The following is a 19,898-nucleotide window of genomic DNA, read 5'->3' on the forward strand; positions in this document are numbered from 1 at the left end:
GTGGTTAAGTGGCATCAGCAGGGAGGAGGGAAGTGGCGGTGGCTGATTTTCCCCAAGGGCCTCCTGATGGCAGCCCCGTGCCGCCTGACACGGACGACGACGGGGCTGAGCGGGGCGGGGTAGGGTGTGGGACGGGGCGGGGCAACGCGGAACCGGCGGGGCGGGGCGGGGGGGCCATTGCTGCTCCCCCCTCACCACCCCCAAGTCCACTATCACCGCCCACCTATAACGAGTCGCCCCGGGTGTGGTGGGCGGCGGGGCGGGGCGGGGCGAAGCAGAGGCATCCGGGGGCAGTGTGGGGTAGGTGAATAACGGGGAGGTTATTTACAGGGCGTAAACTGTATGTACAGGAGGAAGGGGGAGGAGGGGGGCCCGGTCCCAAGGTACACACACACACACACACACACCAACATACACGCACACATACACACACACACACAGGTGACCGGTTCTAGCTAACACGTTGCCCGAGGCAGTTGCAAGTGAGTTCCTCTCAGGTGAGGCACTTGAAGCAGAGGCATTAAGGGGGAAGGGGGAGAGAGAGAGAGAGAGCGGGGCCAGCTGAGCCGGGGCGCCCCCAAACCCTCCTCCCCCCCCCCTTTTTTTCCCCCCCTCACACTTAAGGTACTCACGTTGCTTTCCCCCGTCAGAACACACACACACACACACACACACACACACACACACACACATCCGTATTCAATTATGGCAATAAGATAGTAGTAATAATAATACAGACACACTCTTATTTTTTTTCATTTTCTTTTTGTATCATTTTTTTTTATTTTTTTTTTGTGTGGGGGGTTTGGTTTTTTTTTATTTTTTTTTAAATTATATCCTCACCGTGATTATTATCATTAATATTATTATTATTATTATTATCATCATTATTATTATTATTAATTATTAATTATTATTTATTTATTATTTACTCAACATTACAGTTAATGCGATTATCACATTTTTTTTTTTTCTTCTTCATCTTCTTCATCTTCATCTTCTTGATCATCATCTTCTTCCGGGTTCCCTCCTGTCTGTACAGCCATTTGGGGGGGAGGGGGGGAAGAGGGGGGAGGTTTGGTCCAGTCCCAGCACCGGGTACCACACGTTGGCAACCCTGGATCCCACAATTGGGACTCGAAGATCACACGTTGGCGACCCTGGATCCCACAATTGGGACTCGAAGATCACACGTTGGCAACCCTGGATCCCACAATTGGGACTCGAAGATTACACGTTGGCAACCCTGGATCCCACAATTGGGACTCGAAGATCACACGTTGGCAACCCTGGATCCCACAATTGGGACTCGAAGATCACACGTTGGCAACCCTGGATCCCACAATTGGGACTCGAAGATCACACGTTGGCAACCCTGGATCCCACAATTGGGACTCGAAGATCACACGTTGGCGACCCTGGATCCCACAATTGGGACCACGCTGGGACTTCTGAACCAAAACTGGAGCTCGTGGAATACATAGAGACGGGCTGTCCCAAAACCCGGTACGGTGGACCAGACTGTCCCAAATGGCTGGGACAGATTGCAGCCTCTGGGATCATGTTCCTGGGACGGGACCACTAACCGGGCCACGATGGTGTCAAAAGACCATATATATTTTTTTTGTTGGGGGGGGGGAGGGGGGGACATTGGACCACGTCAGAACCCCCCCACCCCACTGGACCACATGAAACCCTTCTGGATGACCTCACTTTGGTCCACTGGACCACCATAACTGGCCCACTCGACCACAAACCCTAAATCTCAACCATGCAGTCGGGACCTTATTCTGGGATCTCTGGACCGCGCTGTTGGGACAATTCCGGGACCTCTGGACCACACCATTGGGATCATTCCGGGACTTCTGGACCACGCCGTTGGAGACATGCCGGGACTTTCGAACTCTCACTGCTTGGGACCACACCGGGACCTGTGGACCACCCATTTGGGACCATGATGGGACCTGTGGACCACCCATTTGGGACCATGATGGGACCTATGGACCACACCAATGGGATCTTGAAGGGAGGGGACCATTGGGATCTTGCCAGACCACTGATCTACACCGCTGGGATCTTGAAAGGGGACCACGCTGTTGGGATAATCCCGGGACGTGTGGACCACGTCCTTGGGACTACTGTGGCCGCTGCTGGCCAACCTGGGTGTGGTAAGAGGACAACCCATCCCTAAGCCACATGGGCGCGGACGTGGGTGGGTGGGTGGTGATGTGGGCGGCGGGCTGGGCGGGCGCTCGGGCCTGAGGTGGGCGGGCGAGCGGGTGGGTGGGTGGTGTGGGCGGCGGGCTGGGCTGGGCGGGCGCTCGGGCCTGAGGTGGGCGGGCGAGCGGGTGGGTGGGTGGTGTGGGCGGCGGGCTGGGCGGGCGCTCGGGCCTGAGGTGGGCGGGCGGGCGAGCGAGTGGGTGGGTGGGTGTATAGTTCGTCTGGTCCAGCAGCGCACCCTCTCTGTCTCTCTCTCTGTCCGTCTCTCTCTCTCCCTCTCTTGACCCTCGTCTCACAGTCTCTCTATCTCGGGGGATCTCGCGTGTTACATGTGGGCGAGGGGCATGGGTGCGGGCGGCATCTGGTCTGGTGAGGTGGCGCCGTGGGCGTGGTAGTGGGCGTGGGTCATATATGCCGCGGCGGCGGCTGCCTTCTGTTGCTCGTGGCGTTCCTGGGACCCTGGAAGGTACATCGAGATCATCTGGGACAGGTCTTGCTGGCCCGGTCCACTGGTCCCGTACTCACGCTTCATCACACCTGAGGAGGAAGAAGAGGTGGTGGTGAACCGCAGCCAGGTTAGTGATGATGGACCAGCGATAAAATCAATGGACCAATGGACCAGGGACATCATCAATGGAGCAGGGACATCAAAAATGGACCAGGGACATCATTAATGGACCAGGGACATCAATGGATCATAGACATCATCAGTGGACCAGCGACATCAATGGATCATTGACATCATCAGTGGACTAGGGACATCAATGGACCAGGGATATCATCAATGAACCAACGACATCAATGGACCAGGAACATCATCAATGGACAAGTGACATCATCAATGGACCAGTGACACCAATGTACCAGGGGCATCAATGACCTCCACTCAGGACATAGAAGTCCCATTATAATCATTCTAAACCGTGGATATCTGGGAGTGGATTTGGCAGCGGATGGAACCATGGAAGCGGAAGTGAGTCATAGGGTGGGGGAGGGGGCGAAAATTCTGGGGGCGTTGAAAAATGTGTGGAAGGCGAGAAGGTTATCACGGAGAGCAAAAATGGGTATGTTTGAAGGAATAGTGATTCCAACAATGTTATATGGTTGCGAGTCATGGGCTATAGATAGGGTTGTGCGGAGGAGGATGGATGTGCTGGAAATGATATGTTTGAGGACAATATGTGGTGTGAGGTGGTTTGATCGAGTAAGTAATGAAAGGGTAAGAGAGATGTGTGGTAATAAAAAGTGTGGTTAAGAGAGCAGAAAAGGGTGTTTTGGAATGGCTTGGTCACATGGAAAGAATGAGTGAGGAAAGATTGGCCAAGAGGATATATGTGTCGGAGGTGGAGGGAACGAGAAGTGGGAGACAAAATTGAAGGTGGAAAGATGGAGTGAAAAAGATTCTGAGTGATCGGGGCCTGAACATGCAGGAGGGTGAAAGGAGTGCAAGGAATAGTGAATTGGAACGATGTGGTTTACCGGGGTCGACGTGCTGTCAATGGATTGAACTAGGGCATGTGAAGCGTCTGGGGTAAACCATGGAAAGTTTTGTGGGGCCTGGATGTGGAAACGGAGCTGGGGTTTCGGTGCATTATACATGACAGCTAGAGACTGAATGTGAACGAATGTGGCCTTTGTTGTCTTTTCCTAGCGCTACCTCGCGCACATGAGGGGGGAGGAGGTTGTTATTTCATGTGTGGCGAGGTGGCGACGGGAATGAATAAGGGCAGACAGTATGAATTATGTACATGTGTATATATGTATATGTCTATGTGTGTATATATATATGTACACATTGAGATGTATAGATATGTATATGTGCGTGTGTGGACGTGTATGTATATACATGTGTATGTGGGTGGGTTGGGCCATTCTTTCGTCTGTTTCCTTGCGCTACCTCGCTACCGCGGGAGACAGCGACAAAGGATAATAAATAAATAAAAATATATATATATAGAATCAGTATATTCAGCATATATCAACAGGTATATGGATCAGAACAAGAGAGAGTAAGGCGTCGTCTTTTCCACGTACTTTGGTATTCACCTGTTGTGGTGTGGGTGGCGGAGGGCGGCATGGAGGCCCCGGGGGAGGACACGGGCAGCGTGGGCGTCTCGGACTTGATGGGTGTGGGCGAGTGTGACGCCGAGGAACCCACCGAACCGACCGAACCCACGGAGGCCATGGACGCCATCTGTCGGCCGGGAAGAGAACTATATTGTGGATGATCCGGGAGGTGACGAGGGCTCGTAGTTGCCAGTTTGTCTCTTTATGAAATATGTGTGTGATGTGAGGGTGTGTGTGTGTGTATATATATATATATATATATATATATATATATATATATATATATATATATATATATGTATGTATGTATGTATGTATGTATGTGGTTGTCTAAGAGACGGGGCAATACGAGTTTAAAATTATCTTTGAATATGAATAATAAGTACACACACACACACACAAATATATATACACACACACACACGTATATACATGCTTTACACATACATAGTATTCTGTATTCATTCAATATTTTTCTCAAATCAATTACATAACTACCCTTCCATTACATTTGTACAGCGGTATGTGTACATTCTTTGATATGATGTACAATCACCAAACACGAACATTCTTCATCTCCACGTACACTCAAGTACAGTGTACCGTGCTGAACGCTGCTCCTTACGTACACCCACCCTCTACGTACACCCACCCTCTACGTACACCCACCCTCCACGTACACCCACCCTCCACGTACACCTACCCTCTACGTACACCCACCCTCTACGTACACCCACCCTCCACGTACACCCACCCCTCCACGTACACCCACCCCTCCACGTACACCCACCCTCCACGTACACCCACCCCTCACGTACACCTACCCTCCACGTACACCTACCCTCCACGTACACCCACCCCTCACGTACACCCACCCTCCACGTACATCCACCCTCCACGTACACCCACCCCTCACGTACACCTACCCTCCACGTACACCCACCCTTACGTACATCTACCCTCCACCTACACCCACCCCTCACGTACACCCACCCTCACGTACACCTACCCTCCAAGTACACCCACCCTCCACGTACACCCACCCTCACGTACACCTACCCTCCACGTACACCCATCCTCCACGTACACCTACCCCTCACGTACACCCACCCTCACGTACACCTACCCTCCACGTACACCCACCCCTCACGTACCCCCACCCTCCACGTACACCCACCCCTCACGTACCCCCACCCTCCACGTACACCCATCCTCCACGTACACCTACCCTCCACGTACACCCACCCTCACGTACACCAACCCTCCGCGTACACCCACCCCTCACGTACCCCCACCCTCCACGTACACCCACCCTCCACGTACACCCACAGCTAAGTACGACCTCTTCATGGTCAGCATTGCAACCCCCCCTCCTCTGCAATGGCACCTTGACACCCTCCCTACCTCACTCGCCGCCCCTCCCCGTCAACCCACACATTCCCCCTACAGCAAGCCTTCCTCCCACCCTCCCCGTCAACCCACACCTATCCATTCCCCCTACAAACTAGCCTTCTTTCCCCCCCAACCCTCCCCGTCAACCCACAACCATCCCCCCTACAGCAAGCCTTCCTTCCCTCCCACCCTCCCCGTCAAGCCACAGCATCCATCCATCCCCCTACAGCAAGCCTTCCTTCCCTCCACTCACCCTGTCAACCCACACTCATCCACCACCCCCTACATCCCCGTCAACCCACACCCATCCACCACTCCCTACAGCAAGCCTTCCTCCCCTCCACCCACCCCGTCAACCCACACCCATCCATCTATCCCCCTACTGCAAGCCTTCCTTCCGTCCACCTACCCTATCAACCCACACTCATCCACCACCCCTTACAGAAAGCCTTCCTTCCCTCCACCCACCCACCCCGTCAACCCACACACACCCATCCATCACCCTCTACAGCAAGCCTTCCTTCCCTCCACCCAGTCAACCCACACACACCAATTCATCAACCCCTACAGCAAGCCTTCCTTCCCTCCATCCACCCTGTCAACCCACACCCATCCACCTCCCCCTACATCCCCGTCAACCCACACCCATCCACCCCCACCCCGTACATCCCCGTCAACCCACACCCATCCACCACCCCACCCCGTACATCCCAGTCAACACACACCCATCTATCCACCCACCACCCCGTACAGCAAAGCCTTCCTCCACCCACCCACCCAGTCAACCCACACCCATACACCCCCACCCCGTACATCCCACACCCATCCATCCACCCCCACCCCGTACAGCAAGCCTTACTTCCTTCCTTTCCCACCCACTACACCACCCACCACCACACTACCCTCCCACCACGTACCTGGCTCATGGAGTATGGAGAGGGTGCCGAGGCGTACATAGCAGGACTGTAGGAGCCGTTCATATAGGAGGGGGTGCTGGAGGTAGGGGAGTAACCTCGGGTCATGTCGTACCCGCCGTACATCTGCCCCGTCATGTACGGGTAACTCTGACCTCCGTAGGCGGCGCTGTCGTACCCATAACCTGTGATAGATAAGATAGATAGGGAGGGAGGGAGAGAGGGAGATAGATAGGTAGGTAAGGGGGGCAGGGCAAGGGAGGGAGGAAGGGAGAGAGATAGATAGGTAGGTAGGGGAGGGGGTGAGAGAGAGAGAGAGAGAGAGAGAGAGAGAGAGAGAGAGAGAGAGAGAGAGAGAGAGAGAGAGAGAGAGAGAGAGAGAAAGGAGAGAAGGGGGAGAGAAAAAAATCTATGTTGTGGTTAACACTGTTTTGTTATATGTTCACACACACACACATACACACACACACACGTTATGATAACACACACTAAAACGATCTGCTCTGGAGGTGATTAAAGGGGAAGTGAAGGGGGGTGAGGGGAAGGGGGGTGAGGGGAAGGGAAGGGGGTGGGTGGGAGTGGGGCATTCATGAGAAAGGGGTTAGATGTGAGGGAAGGAGGGTGTGTGTGTGTGTGTGTATGTGTGTGTATGTGTGTATGTGTGTGTGTGTGTGGCACTTATCAAAAAATAGGAAAGAGAAGGGGTAAATTTCACACACACACACACACACACACACACACACACACACAGGAAATATATATATATATATATATATATATATATATATATATATATTTATATATATATATATATATATATATATATATATATATATATATATATATATATATATATATATATATATAAGATAATAAGTAGGATAACACACAAATGGACGAGAACAAAAAACATGTAGGATAACACAAACATTGGTAGGATAACAGAAAATCTAAGGAAGGTAACACAAAACAGATAAGCAAGATAACCAAAAATTATGTAAGATAACATCAAATATAGATAACACGAAAAATTCATTTGAGTGTGATAAGGGAGTAATGACGTCGAAATATATAATATAGGAACCAGAAGGTAATGGTGGATATATATATATATATATATATATATATATATATATATATATATATATATATATATATATATATATATATATATATATATGAAACTAGGGGAGATAACAGATAAATCTATACTCTAGACTCAATCATGGAGATAATACATGAAACATACTCAAAAATTAGGGAGATACACACACACACACACACACACACACACACACACACACACACACACACACACACACACACACACACACACACACACAAATAACACACTGGAACGCAGACAGACAGACAGACACACACACACACACACACACACACACACACACACACACACACACACACACACACACCAACACACGCATATGCGCGCGGGCACACACACACACACACACACACACGTATATATAACAGACAGACAGACACACACACACACAAAGCAATATAGCATATCATTAAAAATACACACAACAACAAACACAATATATATATATATATATATCTTTTTTTTTGTAGCATTAAATGAAATAAAATGTCCTCCCATTACCTGGAAAATAGGAATACTGAAAATTGGGTCTTGGTTGACTACTTTGGTATATTTGGAATTGGTTGTGAGACCTGAGGTGGATATATAACCGGCTCTCTCTCTTCGACCCTAGAATAAGGGGTTAGACAACCCATTAGACAACAGTGGTTAAATGGGGGTGGGGAGGAGTTTAGTGTGGAGGAGTTAAGAGAGAGAGGGGCGGGGGTAGTTTAGAACAGGGTTTAAATTCGGGGAGTTAGTGTGGAGGAGTTAAGAGAGAAGGTGGGGGGGAAAGGGTGGGTGTAGTAACGTATATAGATTTAGAAGTTAGAATAGAGAGTGGAGGTTAGTTTTGAGAGCTGATTAGAAATCATAGGACAGATGAAAAAAGAATAAAATAATAGGGGAGGTAAGTTAGGTTAAGTTAAGATCTAGTAACTGCTTTTGGTCTGAATAGGGACGAAATGGTTAGATAAACAAGACAAAATGCTAGGATGCTAAGAAGGATAACTGATTTATACACGATGCATAAAGAACATAAACACTCGGATAAATGGGTTAGAAGTCTAATGGGCAAAGCAGGTAGCGTGTTAGTGAGGTGTTAATCCAATCACTACTTAGATAATGGGTTAAGTTAGGGACTATTCTTATCTAGTCTACAATTAGGTCAGTTAGGATATGATCCGCCGAAGACAGTGTAAGTTAGAAAGTTAGATGAAGCACTATAATGCTGGCCAGAGAATTAGAAACTTAATGGTTAGAGGATGAATTAAAAATCGTAATTACTATACTAGTTACTACTAGTTAGAGGACCAGGCCCATAACCAGTTGATGTACTAGTTCAAGCACTATGTACAAAAAGAGTAGTTAGAATACTAGGCAAAGAATTGATTTAGAAATATATAATGGACCAATCATAAAACATTGCAGATGACTTTGTTCAGAGAAAAATGGCTTAGAAATAGGGAGAGAAATGGGGCCAGAGGATTTCAGTGAACATAAGAGCTTACATATTCATTAGAGAAAATAAGTTACATACTAGAAGGATAAGAACAGCTGGAATGATCATGCAATAACTTAGAAATAACATCAAAAGTGGGGGGAAAAGGTCTCAAATCACAAAACATTCTCATAGATTTTCCCTATCTTTGTAAACTTGGTTACAATGTATCACTAATTAATAAGATACAGATATAAAGCATACAAGGTAGCTCTCTTCAATGAAGACTATATATATATATATATATATATATATATATATATATATATATATATATATATATATATATATTGGAAAGGATCACAACTTTGCGCGTGATCAAGATATTCCAATGAGTCCACTGGGAAAATGAAACACGAAAAGTTCCCAAGTGCACTTTCGTGTAATGATGTGATTATTACACGAAAGTGCACTTGGGAACTTTTCGTGTTTCATTTTCCCAGTGGACTCGTAGGAATATCTTGATCACGCGCAAAATTGTGATCCTTTCGAACAATATGAAATATATATATATATATATATATATATATATATATATATATATATATATATATATATAAACGAAGAGATAATGAGCATGTAAATTACTACTACATAGGTCCAATACAATCATAGCTGTCAAAGCGCGTGAGGAAAGCAAACACACGAGTGCAATAGACAGATGAACATCTAAAAGAGGGAAAAAAGAATATAATTGAGGAGAAAGACATTTTTCGTACATATCAACAATGCAAGGAAAGGGTGAGGTTGAAGAAGATACTGAGATGTGGAGCAATGTCTGATATATGTGTGTGTTGGTGGGATGATTCATTTATTCATCTATACTGGTTTACCGTTTCCCGTTTTGGCGAGGTAGCGCCAGGAATAGAATAAGAACGGTCTCATTCGCTCACTTTCACTCTCTAGTAACAAGGATGATGTAATGAAACCATAGCCCCCTTTTTACATAACCAAGCCCCATGGACCTTTCCATGGTTTCCCATGACCGTTTCACATGCCTTGGTTTAGCCTACTGACAGTACGTCAACCCCCCTGGATAGCACGTTGGTCCAATTGCGCCCAATTCCACGCACGCCTCACACCCTCCTGAATGTCCTTTCCCCATCTTGTTCCCTCCATCTCCGACAGGTAAACCCTTTCCGTCATCTCTCCTCACTCATCCCCTCCATATGCCCATACCATCCCAACGTACACTCTTCACCTACTTTATACATAACTCCTCTCACTTCCACACACCTCTCACACATTCTCATTCCTTATTCGATCAACCTACCTAAAATATTCTCTATAAACATTTCATTTCCAAAACAGCCACTCTCCCCGTACTACCTGCATTTAGAACTTACGTCCCGCATCCACACATTACCGTCGAGCCTACTTTACCATCAAACATGCTCATTTCTATCACTAGAGACAGTGACCCTGCCTGTGGGTGAAACGGAATAGAGTGAACTGGAACAATGTGGTATACAGGAAGCGACGTAGTGGACTGAATGAGAGCTTACGAGGCGTCCGAGAGAAGCCATGGAAAGGTCTGTAGGGTATGGTTGTGGGTAGGGAGCTGTGGTTTCGGTGAATTGCACACGACAGATAGAAAATGGACGTGAGCGTATGAGGCCTTTTTTCGGCTGTCCTTGTCGCTACGTCGCTAACTTGGGAAACGGCGAACAAGTGTGTACGAGTGTGTGTGTGTATATATATATATATATATATATATATATATATATATATATATATATATATATATATATATATATATATATATATAACAACTGACTTATATTTCTTTCTTGTATTACCCTGATGTGATTATTACACAAAAGTGCACATGGGAACTTATCGTGTTTCATTTTTCCCGTGGACTCATAGGAATATATATATATATATATATATATATATATATATATATATATATATATATATATATATATATATATATATATATATATATAAATGAAGTTTGTGTTATAAACACATATGTTTCTGACCTATGACTAACAATTACATTCAAGCCTTAATGTAATTCCATGTAATTCGAAGGTTTATATATATATATATATATATATATATATATATATATATATATATATATATAAATGAAGTTTGTGTTATAAACACATATGTTTCTGACCTATGACTAACAATTACATTCAAGCCTTAATGTAATTCCATGTAATTCGAAGGTTTCCTCGTAGCCTGAGTCACGTCTGGTACCCGTGACATTAAACGTACAGACGGGGAAAAAAAAAAGAAAAAAAGAAAACGAAAATGTATTGATGGTTCATTAGAAAATGAGTTTCAACCATTTTTCATCTCATTTGGGGAAATTTCTTGGACGCGGTCAGTCCACTTTGACAATCTGTTCACTGCAGTGGAATGGGAAGGGCTGCTCTGTGGTCATAATGGGTAGTTAAGAGGGATGGATGAGAGAGGGAACGATGGAAGGGATAGTTAAAGAGGAAGAAGAGGAGGAGGAGGAGGAAAAGGAATATACATACATATATATGTTCCTATGAGTCCACGGGGAAAATGAAACACGGTAAGTTCCCAAGTGCACTTTCGTGTAATAGTCACATCATCAGGGGAGACACAAGAGAGAAATATATATATATATATATATATATATATATATATATATATATATATATATATATATATATATATATATCCTAACCTAGGCTAGCTTTAGTAAATGTAATTGTTCTCTGTCTGTCAGAGACTACATGTCGTTTTCCTCTGTCAGCGAAAGACTAAAATGTATCATGGTTACATAAGACAATTGATCGACTTGCTATATATCATAATGAGGAATAAAATGACCCAAAAAAAGAAAAATAGTAATTGTCAGCGTACCACACTGACACCAGACACATTGCGAAGAAAATGACGCTACGGGGAAGAAAAAGAAAACGAAGGTGTTAAAAAAAGAAATGGGAATATAGAAACGAGTAATGGATTTATGAGCTCATGAACCCTAGCATTAACTCTCTCTTTATTCTTTTTTTTAATTAAGTATTTATGAAAGAGAAAACTAATAGCTTCTTGGTGTTTTTTTTTATTTTTTTGTGAAGATCTGTTGGTTTTCTTTGAGAAAATCTTTGCCATTTTTTTTTAAATTGGTCGAGGAAGCAAAGCGAGGAGACACTATTATAAACTTAATGCAATCACTTGATAGACATTTGATTAATTTTTTTTGTGGAGATAGATCAAGTGAGTGTGATGACAGTACACACACACACACACACACACACACACACACACACACACACGTACACACACACATAAACACTACACACACATACACACACACACACACATACACACAACACACACACACATATACACGTACACACACACACACTGTATTAACTGCCCTTTGATTGGAGAAAGATTCCCGTGAAATGGGTCTATAAATTCGATGAAGTGTATTAGTCCTCTACAGAGAAAGAGATAAATAGGAAAACTAGATGGTTGTGGCGTTACTTTAAATACAATATACTGCTCCCTCTGAGAGAGAGAGAGAGAGAGAGAGAGAGAGAGAGAGAGAGAGAGAGAGAGAGAGAGAGAGAGAGAGAAACTCCCCCTCTCCCCCCAGCCCATCCCACTCCATTATGATAAAAAGAAGATAATGAGAAAGAAATGCCAAGCTGGATGACAAAAGAAATTAATTTGATTAGGTATCAAAAAAGATGGGGTGGTGGAAGACATATACGTTAGAAGCCAGTCATGGTGTCATGGAGTGTGTGTGTGTGTGTGTGTGTGTATATATATATATATATATATATATATATATATATATATATATATATATATATATATATATATATATATATTTCGGAAAGGATCACTATTTTGCACGTGATCAAGATATTCCTATGAGTCCACGGTAAAAATGAAACACGATAAGTTCCCAAGTGCACTTTCGTGTCATAATCACATCATCAGGGGAGACACAAGAGAGAAACATAACAGTCGATATACAACGAAGAGACGTAGCTAGGACGCCATTTGGTAAACAAGTGACTGTTCAAGGACAGAAAATGAAAGGTCAGACAGATATCCAAAGTTATGTAAGCCTTATGAGGATTGTGGCTCGTTGTAACATTTCGTTATATCGCTATAGGAAGGAGGAAGTGACGATAGACTCGCAGCTTGGTAAATTATCGCCAATTTACAAGTAAAAAAAAAAAAGAAAAACACGAATGGAAATATCATGCGCGTCTTAGATCATTGGTACCAGTATTCTAAACTTCCATTTTAGGTTAAATGTTAACAATGTTAAATACCGTAATGGAGAGAGGCGTTTCGTAATACAAGATTATTTCTAACGAATTCGTTAAGGTTCTTTAGCGACTATAGAATAATTGGGGTGCATAGATATTGATACTGTATCATCAGACTTCCTGTCTATATCTATAGTGGTGGGTGGGGGAGGAGGAGCCTTCTGCTGTACTGTCCTGTCTCCATCTATAGTGGTGGGTGGGGGAGGAGCCTTCTACTGTACTGTCCTGTCTCCATCTATAGTGGTGGGTGGGGGAGGAGCCTTCTGCTGTACTGTCCTGTCTCCATCTATAGTGGTGGGTGGGTGAGGAGCCTTCTGCTGTACTGTCTTGCCTCCATCTATAGTGGTGGGTGGGGGAGGAGCCTTCTGCTATACTGTCCTGTCTCCATCTATAATGGTGGGTGGGGGAGGAGCCTTCTGCTGTACTGTCCTGTCTCCATCTATAGTGGTGGGTGGGGGAGGAGCCTTCTGCTGTACTGTCTTGCCTCCATCTACATAGATTAGGAACTTGGGATAATATTACTGTCCTCCAACAGATAACTTCGTCGTGGTCCAACAGGTCTTTTGGTATCTGACCTTCCCCCACCACAACCTGTAACACGTGACCTGTGACCCCTCCCTCACACGTGACCTGTGACCCCCTCCCTCTCACGTGACCTGTGACACCCTCCCTCACACGTGACCTGTGACACCCTCCCTCACACGTAACCTGTGACCCCCTCCCTCACACGTGACCTGTGACCCCCTCCCTCACACGTGACCTGTGACCCCCTCCCTCACACGTGACCTGTGACCCCTTCCCTCACACGTGACCTGTGACCCCCTCCCTCACACGTGACCTGTGACCCCCTCCCTCACACGTGACCTGTGACCCCCTCCCTCACACGTGACCTGTGACCCCTCCCTCACACGTGACCTGTGACCCTTCCCTCACACGTGACCTGTGACCCCTCCCTCACACGTGACCTGTGACCCCTCCCTCACACCCCCGCCCCCCTTCTTTCCCTCCACCAGCCAGCCATGGGCTGTAACACCCACCCTCCCACACAGTCATGGGCTGTGACACCACGCGCCCCTCCCCCCCACAATCATGGGTCGTTACCCACACCCACATCCCACCCTCCCCTCCTCCTCCTCCTCCAGTCATGGGCTGTGACTCCCTCCCCTCCCTCCCTTCCCCCCCCCTCCTACCCCTCCCCCACTGGATCGAATATCCCAGGTTCAGTTTAGCGAGCGTTTAGGGTGGGGGGGAGGGGGGAGGGAGGGAGGTGGAGGGGGGAGGGGAGGGGGGGAGGGCTGCGGGTCACGTGGTATCATCTGCCGACCACAACCCACCCATCCCTCCCTCCCTCCCTCCTTCCCTCCCTTGGTGGTCCAGGCTATCCTCCCTCCCTCCCTCCCTCCCTCCCTCCCCTGGTGGCTCACGCTACCCTCCCTCCTTCTATTTGTGGTTAGGCTACCTTCCCTCCTTCTATTTGTGGTCAGGCTACCCTCCCTCCCTCCCTTAGTGGATTAGGCTACCCTCCCTCCCTCTCTTAGTGGGTTAGGGTACCCTCCCTCCCTCCCTTAGTGGGTCAGGGTACCCTCCCTCCCTCCCTTAGTGGGTTAGGCTACCCTTCCTCCCTCCCTTAGTGGGTTAGGCTACCCTCTCTCCCTCCCTTAGTGGGTTAGGCTACCCTCCCTCCCTCCATTAGTGGATCAGGTTACCCTCCCTCCCTCCATTAGTGGATCAGGGTACCCTCCCTCCTTCCCTCCCTCCCTTTGTGTGTTAGGTTGCCCTCCCAACCACCCATGGTGAATCAGACTACCTTCCCCTCCCTCCCTCCCTCCCTCCCTCCCTCCCTCCCTTGGTGAGTCAGGCTACCCTCCCTCCCTCCCTTGGTGGGTCAAGCCCCCCCCCCCCCCTGCCCGATAGACCAAGCTCTGCCCTCTGAGTCGGCAGTTTTGCAGCGGGGAGGGAGTGGAGGGAGGGAGGGAGGGAGGGAGGGAGAGGGGAGGGGGGTGGTGTGGTGTGTGGAGGGTGAGGTGGTGAGCGTCGGTGGGAGAGTGGGAGATTAAGGGAGAGAGAGAGAGAGAGAGAGAGAGAGAGAGAGAGAGAGAGAGAGAGAGAGAGAGAGAGAGATGGGGGGGGGGGCTGGTGGGGTGAGCATGGACACACACACACACACGCACACACACATCCATATACACACACACACACACACACACACACACACACACATCCACACATACGGACACACACACACACACACACACACATACACATACACACACACACATCCACACATACGGACACACACACACACACACACACACACATCCACACATACGGACACACACACACACACACACACACACACACACACACACACACACACACACACATCCACACATACGGACACACACACACACACACACACACACACACACACACATACACATACACACACACACACACACACACATCCACACACACACACACACACATACACACACACACACACACACACACACACACACACACATCCACACACACACACACACATCCACACACACACACACACACACATCCACACACACACACACACACACACATCCACACACACACACACACACACACACACACATCCACACACACACACACACACACACATCCACACACACACATCCACACACACACATACACACACATCCACACACATCCACACACACACACACACACACATCCACACACACACACACACACACACATCCACACACACACACACACACACACACACACACACACACACACACACATCCACACACACACACACACACACACACATCCACACACACACACACACACACACACACACACACACACACACACACACATCCACACACACACACACACACACACACACACACACACACACACACACATCCACACACACACACACACACACACACACACACACAACACTAAACATGCACAATACATGAGATTAGTGTCGGGTCATACAGACCACGTGAACGTCCCCTGGTTCGTGCGTGCATACAAGCAACGCCTTCATCATCCACCACACCACGTGCTCACCCTTCATCATCCACCACACCACGTGCTCACCCTTCATCATCCACCACACCACGTGCTCACCCTTCATCATCCACCACACCACGTGCTCACCCTTCATCATCCACCACACCACGTGCTCAACCTTCATCATCCACCACGTTATCGAATGCTTGGGGCGAGAGTCCTGCACACCTCCATGGGAAGGTCGGCCTTGTTGACGGTTTGGATAGCGTTATCTGCCCAGAATGGGGCTTTGAGGGGGGGGGGGGGGGGTTGTGGTGGTGGTGGTGGTGGTCTGCGGTGGTTTGTGGTTTGAGGCGATGTGTGGTGGTAAGGGTGGGTTGTGGTGGTAGGGTGTGGTTTGTGGTGGGGGGGGAGGGGGTAGTTTGTGGTAGTGGTAAGGGGTGGTTTGTGGTGGGGGTGATTTGGGGTGGTTTGTGGTGGGGGTGATTTGGGGTGGTTTGTGGTGGGGTGATTTGGGGTAGTTTGTGGTGGGGGTGATTTGTATCGGGGGTGGTTTGTGGTGGGGGTGATTTGGGGTGGTTTGTGGTGGGGTGATTTGGGGTAGTTTGTGGTGGGGGTGATTTGTATCGGGGGTGGTTTGTGGTGGGGGTGATTTGTATCGGGGGTGGTTTGTGGTGGGGGTGATTTGCGATTGTGGTTGATGGTGGGAGGGTGGTTGTGGTTGACATTATGGTGGTAGTGGTGATGTAGTGGTGATGATGTAGTGGTGATGTAGTGGTGATGTAGTGGCGATGTAGTGGTGATGTAGTGGTGATGTAGTGGTGATGTAGTGGCGATGTAGTGGTGGTGTAGTGGTGATGTAGTAGTGGTGATGTAGTAGTGGTGATGTAGTGGTGATGTAGTGGTGATGTAGTGGCGATGTAGTGGTGATGTAGTGGTGATGTAGTGGTGATGTAGTGGCGATGTAGTGGTGGTGTAGTGGTGATGTAGTAGTGGTGATGTAGTAGTGGTGATGTAGTGGTGATGTAGTGGTGATGTAGTGGTGGTGTAGTGGTGATGTAGTCGCGATGTAGTGGTGATGTAGTGGTGATGGTGGAGACTGTGATGGTTGTAGTCGTGGTGGCCCGCCAGAATTAACGACAATTATAATGATAAATATAAATGACAATAACAACGGCTGCAGAATAATGATAATAAAAATATTAATAATAATGATAATAATAATAATAATATTAATAATAATAATAATAATAATAATAATAATAATAACAATAATAATAACAATAATAATAATAATAATGATAATAATAATAATAATAATAATAATGAAAATAACTAATAATAATAACAATAATAATAATATTAATGATGATAATAATAATTGTATCAAAAATATTAATGTTGATAATAACAACAATAATGATAATAATAATAATGATGATAATAATAATAATAATAATAATAATGATAATAACAATATCAACATTGATAATAATAACAATAACAATGATAATAATAACAATAATAATAACAATGACTAATAACAATAACAATAATAACAGTAACATCAACCACAACAATTATAATAACAATAAAAAAATTATGGAACCAAACCAGTTGAAGACACTCGTTGTAAACAAATGATGAGGGCGTGGGAAAAAAAGTAAACAGGGTGTTGGTGGTTTAGGGTGAGGGGGGTGTTGTGTGTGTGTGTGTGTGTGTGTGTGTGTGTGTGTGTGTGTGTATGTGTGTGTGTGTGTGTGTGTGTGTGTGTAATTATCCAGATAACAAAGGTGATAATGAGCAATAAAGTGGTTGGTAGTTTCTCTTGGTCACATGAACCTAACCTGACCAGCTCATATATATATATATATATATATATATATATATATATATATATATATATATATATATATATATATATATATTATATATATATATATATATATATATATATATATATATATATATATATATATATTATATATATATATATATATATATATATATATATATATATATATATATATATATATATATATTATATATATATATATATATATATATATATTATATATATATATATATATATTCTTTTCTTTCAATATGTTTTGTATTCTTTTAATTACATACCCTAATGAGTTGATGGTAAGTTGTGGGTTCATTAAAAATTATTATTATTGTTATTATCATCATTATTATTGCTAGTTATTATTGTTATTGTTATTATCATTATCATTATTATTAGTTATTATTATTATCATTATTACTATAATTATAATTATCATCATTATTTCTATCATTATCATCATTATTACTATCATTACTTTATCATTATTGTTATAAATTATTTATCATCCTTATCATAACACACTTTCATGTTATACATAATAACATTACACTCAACTACGTCACTTCATTATTGCGAATGACGTCATGGAATGCACATCTTACCGAGGGGACAAGCGGGTGACCCACACTCCCTTCTCTATAGACACCCCTGGGAATAATAACCCCCCCCCCACCCCCACAAATAATGCCCCCCCCCCCCCACAATACACAAAACCACAGAGACAAATCTAAACTGCTACAGCAAAAAAGTCCCACCCACACAAACACACTCACAAACATACACATACGTGCTCACAAACACCATTATGTAAACACAAGCACCCACACATACACACTCACTCACACATACTCAAAAAAACACCCGCACATAGAAACACCCACACTATGCACAAGCACCCACACATACACACTCACACACACATACTCAAAAAACACCCGCACATACAAACACCCACACTATGCACAAACACCCACACTATGCACAAACACCCACACATACAAACACCCACACTATGCACACCCACACTTACACATACCCCCACACTATGCACAAACACCCACACTTACACACACCCACACTATGCACACCCACACTTACACATACCCCCACACTTACACACACCCACACACTTACACACACCCACACTATGCACAAACACCCACACATACACACACCCCCACTATGCACAAACACCCACACTATGCACAAACACCCACACATACAAACACCCACACTTACACACACCCACACTATGCACAAACATCCACACTTACACACACCCCCACACATACACACACCCACACTTACTCACAAACACCCACATACATACTCATTATGATATTCATCCTACAGGAAATAAGCTTTAGGAGTGTAGAACTCCCTCCCCGTACAGTACAAGAGATGGGGCCCCTACGAGTGTAGAACTCCCTCCCCGTACAGTACAAGAGATGGGCCCTCACGAGTGTAGAACTCCCTCCCCGTACAGTACAAGAGATGGGGCTCCACGAGTGTAGAACTCCCTCCCCGTACAGTACAAGAGATG

The 19,898-nt window shown here is 45.7% G+C and overlaps 1 protein-coding gene across 4 annotated transcripts in view; it reads right to left on the reverse strand.

The window, feature by feature from the left end:
* Positions 1-345: 345 nt before the first annotated feature.
* Positions 346-19,898, reverse strand: part of LOC139758820 (transcription factor Sox-3-like) — a 96,056-nt gene continuing 76,503 nt past the window's right edge. For 3 of the 4 annotated variants that reach the window (XM_071680658.1, XM_071680665.1, XM_071680649.1), the window contains exons 3-5: positions 6,597-6,778; positions 4,255-4,414; positions 346-2,757 (exon numbers count right to left, since the gene is read on the reverse strand). In XM_071680658.1, the coding sequence (XP_071536759.1) occupies positions 2,546-2,757; positions 4,255-4,414; positions 6,597-6,778 (554 nt within the window). In that variant the 3' untranslated portion in view covers positions 346-2,545. The remainder of the gene's footprint in view (positions 2,758-4,254; positions 4,415-6,596; positions 6,779-19,898) is intronic. The other variant, XM_071680675.1, reaches the window with a different exon arrangement.

This window comes from Panulirus ornatus, chromosome 2 (genome assembly GCF_036320965.1).
Source record: "Panulirus ornatus isolate Po-2019 chromosome 2, ASM3632096v1, whole genome shotgun sequence".
Classification (NCBI taxonomy): Eukaryota; Metazoa; Arthropoda; class Malacostraca; order Decapoda; family Palinuridae; genus Panulirus; species Panulirus ornatus.